The sequence below is a fragment of the Electrona antarctica genome (assembly GCF_951216825.1).
Source record: "Electrona antarctica genome assembly, chromosome: 21".
NCBI lineage: Eukaryota > Metazoa > Chordata > Actinopteri > Myctophiformes > Myctophidae > Electrona > Electrona antarctica.
This window is the reverse complement of record NC_136802.1, coordinates 14,161,037-14,169,282: the sequence shown is the minus strand read 5'-3', so window position 1 is coordinate 14,169,282 and position 8,246 is coordinate 14,161,037. Positions and strand designations below refer to the sequence as shown.

General features: G+C 42.6%; 1 protein-coding gene across 1 annotated transcript; it reads left to right on the top strand.

Annotated features, from left to right (window-relative positions):
- Positions 1-4,739: 4,739 nt before the first annotated feature.
- Positions 4,740-7,474, top strand: LOC306914041 (uncharacterized protein). Its single transcript, XM_079490929.1, has 3 exons — positions 4,740-5,175; positions 5,889-6,200; positions 6,941-7,474. The coding sequence occupies exons 1-3, from the start codon at positions 4,927-4,929 to the stop codon at positions 7,079-7,081; spliced, it is 702 nt and encodes a 233-aa protein (XP_079347055.1). The 5' UTR covers positions 4,740-4,926; the 3' UTR covers positions 7,082-7,474.
- The last annotated feature ends 772 nt before the right edge of the window (positions 7,475-8,246 follow it).

Below are 8,246 nucleotides of genomic sequence, written 5' to 3'. Positions count from 1 at the left end.
GCCTTCTGAACAGACCCCTGTTACCCAGGTAACCCTGGAGGGCCTTCTGAACAGACCCCTCGCCCAACTTCAGCTGGGCCGTGGCCCCCTCACCACCCCGAATCAGATAGACGCATCTCAGACCCAGGTCCTCCAGGTGGCTTATGTATGTGATGCAGATGGGGCAGCCACAGGAGAGCTCCACTTTTCTGCAGCTGATGTGGTGGCCCGCCTCCGTGTATTCCAGGCCCATTCAGCGTTTCATTGTCTCCACCAGGCCGAAGGCATGGGGAGAGAGTATGTTTTGCACTCCGTCCGTCCGTGTGTCCGTCCGTCCGTCCGTCTGTGACCAGCTAATCTCTGGCACCATTAACTCAGTCGATGCCAAATTTTGCACACACACTCCCTGGATGCCAACGATGAACCTCTGCCCCAAAATTTCCAGAACGGCCTGTTATAGCGCCACCAGGAGGGCGCTTTGTGCAAAACACGTTTTTGGACAGTACACCTACAGATTTTGTCTAAACCTTTCAGGAGTAGCCTGCTTTGTACCTGTTTCTACAAATCGCCACAACTACTCAACGCAGCGTCCGATTGCGGTGAAACTGTGCATGCATATATATATGTTTATATTACTCCTAAACATTTTGCCAAAAATCACACACACTCCTATCCTCCTGGTGGAGACCTGTGCCCAGAAGGGCACTTTTTCTAGTTCTTTTTTCTTTTCTTTTTTTTCATTTAACCTAACGCCCCGTCTGGATTCCAACGCCAAGCTAATCCCCATCCTATTGATTGATATGCCTAATGCCTATCACATATAGAGTGTCGCAGTCCCGCCTCCTACCCTGGACCAGGAAATGATTCTCCGTTCATTTTCCTCATAGACATTTCAGAAAGTATTTATTTAAAGACGTTTACGCCGCGGACAAAGCCAACTCGAGTCGTGACAAATCATGACAACAAACACAATTTTTTGGGCCGAACAAATAATTAGAAAGAAGAAAAAAACGGCAGGTTACAACACTTTTTTTGTTGTTTTTCTTCTTTGTAATTATTTGTTTGGTCCAAAATATTGTTTGTGTTGTCATGAGTTGTCACGACTCGAGTTGGCTTTGTCCGCGGCGTAACCGTCTTTAAATAAATACTTTAAGAAATGTCTATGGGAAAAATGCATTGGGTTTAATTTCCTGGTCCATGGTAGGGGGCGGGACTGCGACGCTCTATAGTATATGTATTACGTATCTTTCTGTGTGTACGTACGTCTGTTATGTAATCCACATAACTCGAGAACCATTCGCCCCACCGACTTGACACACATGTTCCACACCACCACAGAGAGTCCAGTGCCCGGTGTCAAGTCCGTCGGGTCGCCGATTGTCCAGAACTAGCACAAAAGCCTCTGCCCAGGCTCTGGACATCTCCATATATGGAGCTGGCCTGTGATGTTCTAACTACATATATCATTTCTAATGTAATGTTCTAACATCATCGATGCATATATATTTTATTTGGGCATTAAATGGACACAGGCATAATAACTGGGTGGGGCATACATTTCCAACTTGCATCGTTCCAAGTAAGCCAGTGCCCAACGGGCAACGCTCTAGTATAAAAATATATATATCCTTCTACCATAATGGAAATATGCCCGTTTATCCGTCCGCCTTCTCCTACCAAACCACTCCGTTAGCACACATCTCTCCATGCACAAGAAATCCTGCATGCCACCCGAATCCATATGCACTACATTTCTTCCACACAACTGTCATATTTACTGTACAAATATTACTTTTGTTTGACACACTGTTATTGTTGCGCAACATTTCGCTGCGATGCAAATTACATCACAAATTCCCCATTCACCGACCCATCCCCTTTCCACTGCACACACACACAGGAACAGCAGTACGGTACAGCACAGTATGCTACAATACAGTACGGTACAGCACAGTATGCTACAATATAGTACGGTACAGTACAGGATGGTACAGTACAGTACAGTACAGTACGGGACAGTACGGGACAGTATTGTACAGTATAGAACAGTACATTATGGTACGGTACAGTACAGTATGGTACAATACAATACAGTACAGTACAGTACCGCACCCAAATAGTCTGACTGAACAAGTGGGCACCTGGACAACTGGCCACCTGGATGAGTGTGCACCCGGACAACTGGATGACTGGCCACCTGGACAACTGGGCACCTGGACGAGTGGCCACCTGGATGAGTGGCCACCCGGACAACTGGCCACTTGGATGAGTGGCCACCTGGATGAGTGGCCACCCGGACAGCTGGCCACCTAGATGAGTGGCCACCTGGATGACTGGCCACCTGGATGGCGTGGCGTGGCGCTAGAGTTCGACCGGCCGAAAATCTAGTATAGAGAGAGGGAGAGACATAGATATTGAAGTGAAGTTTACCTAACTTTGCTACTACAGAGAAAACATGCACATGTACATGTTACTATTTTTTTTACTCTTTTGATTGCTCTTTCTTGCACTCTTTATTCTATCCCTTTGTTTGCTGTGCTTGCTGTGTTTTTGTTGTTCGGAATGTTATGCTATCTATGCTGCTGCATTGTCTGAAGGAAGCCAAACAAAAATAACTTTTACTCTTATGTACCTACCTGTACACAAGATGTAACAATAAAGTACAACCTTGAACCTAGATTTGTGAAAATATAATTGGACGTGTGTTTCTGTCATGTTGCTATATCTACACTGCCACTACTACTGAGCTTTTATGCTTGCAACTTGCATAATATAAATAAACGGATTCTCTTGTCTTCTGCAGTGTATTCAGCAAGTAAATTGGTAAAAATCCTGGCAAGTAAGATGGTAAAAGTCCCATGTTTTATACATATGCTTTACGACATTGGTAGGCATAATCAAATCAAACCAATTTGATTTGTATAGCACGTTTAAAAACTCTACGACTCTCATCGTACCAAAGTGCTTCACAGGTCAGAGAAAACAATACAGTGCATTACAATACACCAGTGTAAAATAAAGCAATAAAAACAATGCATAGTTATGGTACAGTAGAAAAGAAAAATCTTAAGAGCAGTTTAAAAGCAACAAGGCAAACATATCCTATGTATAAAAGTGCAAGAGCATCAGGGGGACTGAAAGGCTTGTGAATATAAAATGTTTTGAGCCTGGACTGGAGCTCTCAACATATAGGGGGCAGACCTGACAGCAAGAGGATTGCTGTTCCATAATGTATAGGAGCTGCGACAGCAAAGGCACGGTTGCCCCTGAGCCTCTTCTTTGTCGCTGGAATTTCTAGGAGTCGTCTGTCTGCTGACCTGAGGGTCCTAATGGAGGAGGGATATGATAGGAGGTCAGAGATGTAGGAGGGGGCCAGTCCGTTCCATGGGCAACTGGTGGCCCATGGGCTGAACTGGCCCGCCAGCAATAATATCTGTCCGGCAAATTATTTTGTCGTTTCTAATATCTGATTGTCTGATCCCCCAGATGAAGAATGCTATCTATCCAATGCAAAGTGAGGGGTGCACCCCTGGCCCTCACTTTGAGCACAGAGCACTTTATGAGCATGTTCAATTAATATAAATACTATTTTATTAGTCTCTGTCTATAGCCTTAGACAGAGACTAATAAAATAGAGTCAGGAGACTCTAAGGAGTCTTCCTTAATAGTTGTATGTACTTTCATGAGAGTGAACAACAGGCAGACGTTTCACTTTCTCTCTATAGAAGAGACCTTCACTATCTCTGTTTGAAAGTTAGTATGTATAGCCTACTGTAAGTACTGTATATCCTTTTTTGAAGGGCGCTAGCCCCTCCTATGTCCAGCTTTTAGTGCATGTATTGTAAACACAAACTTTGTCCTAACACAAACATTAAATGCCATTGTAATGACCAGTTTTAAGTGTTGGACCTTTGATTACACCATTTTTATTATCTTAATTGAATTAAGTTAATTTAGCAATTCATATGCACCAATAGGCTACACACATATGATCAACATACATTGAAATATGTTAATCATTGTTGTATTGATGCCATATGTAACCCGGGCCATCTGAAGAAAGTGAGGACTATACAGAGACATTGGAGATGGAGTCACTTGGAGGGGGGATGACATGGGACCGGGGGACGAGGGAGGGAAAAGGGGGGGGGGGGGGGGAAGAAAAATCTGGGAAATGCACTTAGGCCTTTGATTGATTGATTGAAATATTTATTAACAGTTTGCAGAATTACAGAACATTTCAAGCACAAACTCAATACAAAGACTGTTAACTGTGAGTGGACGACCCAATTAAGCATTACACTTGTTTACAAGAGGGTCCACCTTGTTCAATTCATCAAAGCCTATGTCCTTGTCTATGTCTAAGATAAATGCTTTCTATACTGCACTGCTTTTTCCAAATAAAATAAACATTTTTATGCATTTAATTGTTATTATGCATTGTTTTTGTTAATCAAAAACAATGCATCAAATACTTAGAGTAAGCTTTTCTATTTCAGTGGAATACCTACAACTTTTATATCAAAGTCTTGGGTGGCAATGCATTATGCATTCATGAATAAAAACATACAAATGATGATGGTATTGTCTAAATAACATCAACACGTAGCCTACAGATGACATTTATTTTTGCCTGTTTAACATACTAAGGGTATAAAAAGATCTCACTAGTAAATCATTTGAATGGGAATGGGGGTTGGCCACACTGTGACGTTAAATGTCCTGTGCTGTGCGTCCCCTAAACCCGCCCCTCTCCCAGCTAGGCTTGCGGAACCAATTAAATCCCACTGCCCCGTGCGTTGCGTTGCTTGTCAACAACGACAGGACATGTTTCATGATGTTTCATTGACAACGCGAGGGGAAGGCACCGCGAGCGGGCAAATTTTGACTTTTGAAAAGACCCGATTGACGTGTGTATAGACCAAAATTACCGGATTTTCTAAATTCATGCCGCGGAGGGAGAATCACTTTCTTGTTCCATCCAACTCACTCTCACCGCGGCTTACCGTGCACATACACACACACAGACAGACAGCACCTAGCCAGAGCCAGGCTCCAGCACTAATGGCAGAACGAGAGCAGCGCATAACGATAGACGTGCTAGACATGCTTGTCCCCAGCCGCACACAAACGGGAAGAGCTGTGGATTTGGCCAGATTATTACTTGATGAATGTACTCGTCTTCTTGACCTTTATGTGAGTATACCAATGTGTTGACCCTGTCTACAGGCTATATAGGCCTACTCTATAGCATTTTTTTTTAAATAACCTAACTGTTTGTTTTCCCCTGGCTGTGATGGATACCCTGTCCCGTTACATTCCAGAGCAGGCCTGCCTAGTGCATGCGCTTGTCTTTTTTGTAAAGAGCTCTGTAGCACTGTAGCTTGTTGTCTCTCGCAGATCGGCTATATAAAACTAAAACGCGACGCATGTTGCAAGAGGTGTGTCTGCTACGAAAGCCGTTATGCTACTTTGGCATACACTGTCCACTTTGCATCGCAAGTGTTCGCTGTTTTCTATGTAGCCTACTGTAGTAGATGGAGTGATGATACTGCAGTGCATAACTCATTTACCATAAGATCACCTCCCACTTCCCGAGGGGCTTTCAGCGTTTCACCCTAATGGAAAGAGTGTAATTGATTTTCCAGCCAGAAGCGTTTCTACATCACAGGACAGTGAGGACACCTTGAACTTCTCTTAAATAATCCATATCATCAATATCATGAATGCTTAGTCTCTTATTCATAATTGATATGTGGCTAAATTAAGGATATAAGTGAAAGGCCATTGGATGTGGTTGGTCATAGCATTGGTTCCCGTGCTATGAATCAGCCCAATATAGGCTATAGTAGTATACTCCTCTCCTTCATCTCATGTTTTCTTTTATCTCCTCTGCCGTCCCATTTCAGAAGGAGAAGGAGAGTTTCTTGTCAGACCACACCCCAGAGGAGGGCCGCATTGTGTCCCTATCCCCAGACACGCAGGAGCCCCGCATAGAGGAGCAGGTGCAGCTCCTTCACTCGGCTCTGCGTCAGTGTCTCGGACTGCTTCACTGTCTCATCCTGAAGGAAGAGGAGGAGATGGGCGAGCTGGAGGGAGAGTACGAAACTCTGAGGAAGAATGTCCGGTCCCGGCTGGAACACTTACTCCATAGCACCAGGGTTTTGGTGGAGACGGATGGCACAACTGTAGAAATCACCCCGGATCACCAGTGCAACGAGGTATAGATGTAGTTGTACTGTAGCTGCAACACACCTTTAGCTAGCTTGTATAGCATATACAAGTATGTGGTTTAGAAGCTCCCACAGTTGAAGAATGGGTTTAATTAAAATCAACTGTAATATTATATTAGACCTTGGCATTGTCCTTTGGTGACCCAAAGGACAGGGATAGCGTGCATACAGATTCCTATGCAGTACACTCTGGTCTCAGCATAAAGTATAAGAACAGTTACTTAATATGCCCAATGATGAAATAATAATTACTATGAATTATTATCAAAACAGTCTTTTGGCTTCTTATTGTTTGTAAGGATTCCTTGTTTTGAATAGAGAAAGGGGATGATAGGGTGAGACATTAAATTAACTCTTAAAGATAATTAACAGTTTTATCTCCTCATCGTTGTTTTTGAGTGGTGCAAACCACTCCAACAACTGGCTTTGTTAGTACCCGTGTGTGTTTGTGCCTGTACGGGTGAGCATGGTTGCTATGGTTAGTATGTGACGTCACTGACATCACCGACATCACGTCAGAGTGATCTAAAAAAACTATAACAATAAATGTGTAGTTGCACCACTCAGTTCACACAGGTGTGATTTTTCTTTATAACAGTAGGCCTACATTGATGGTTTTCCAGTGTTATAACAGAACTCACTATAGCCACACTGGAGGGACACCCTATGTTATGCTTTCACTCATAAGATTGCTTGTCTGTTTACCAAAGCCCATTTTTTACTTTCAGGAAGTTGACGGTATGATGGGGTCTTTTGCCATTAAAATGTGGACCCATCGAGTGCTGCTGGAGCTGATCCACTGGGCCGACCATGCCTCGCAGACCCTTCATGTTTTACACACACAAAAGGCAGGGACGGGAGAAGTCTAACTGCTGTGTATTCAACACCATCGATGGACTGCCTCAAAAACCTAACACAGCCAGCTTTGTCTTACAGTAGTACATGCATTTAAAAAAGATCAATGTTATGAATTGAATATACTCTGTGAATGCTGGAAGTACTGCTCAACTAATTTCATGACTAAGCCCCCTTTTAACAAAGTCTGCAAGTTAGCTTTGCCCAGACATTGGCATTTCCCTAGCAAGTGTTAAAATGACCTGTAGTTTGCCACAGTCGGCTATTCTTTTGAAAAAGAACAGCGTGTGCAAATGTTTGGTCGTATAAAGGCTGGTGTACTTTGTGCTGTGGCTGACTGACTGAGACTGGTTGAAACATTGTTGTTTTTTGTTTCATATACATTATATTTATTTTTATTTAAATTGCTTTAATCTGTGATGGCATATTGTTGGTGTGAAATATGAAGGGCCTTATAGTTAAAATGTTGTAAGGTTGTTCAAAACCTGCTGTTACTAACACTAAACTAACTGCTACGTACCAAAAAAAGAGTGGGCATATAATACATGACTGATAAACTGTGACTTCACTTAAATGCAGCTGAATCTGTAGTCATGGCAGATGAAGCTGGTTTATCGTGCAGCTTTAATTGTACTGCATATATTCCAAGTAATTCCAACTCAAACCCAATATGTAGCATGTTTTCATGTACAGACTAACAGGTTTAGGTTTGTTACAAACTGTGATCATCACCCATCTACGTTACTGGAGGTTGTTTTGTGTATTCAGATACTTGAATGTGCTGCTATATAGTTTAATCACAATTCACCTGTTACATTAATATTGCACAGTAGCAGTAGATCTGTAGCCAAAACTGTGTCACATACTCTGCACCAAAACCCCACTGATATGTAAAATTAAAATATATCTATATTTATCTAACACTACATAGATAGAATGCTGGGATGAATGTGCTGTGACTTGATAGACCTACTGGTTTAGATTTTTTTTAATGCCACATTTTACATTCATGTGAATCATTATCTCTCTGTAGATTGATTGGATGTGCGGTGATTGGTGAAGATTAAAACTGTCATATCCACAAAGCGTCGACTGAATTCACTCCTTCAACTAGCAAGAGAAAAAACACGGTAAAAACGTCGTGACTTCAAATGCACACAGTTCCTATGAGCGTGCGTG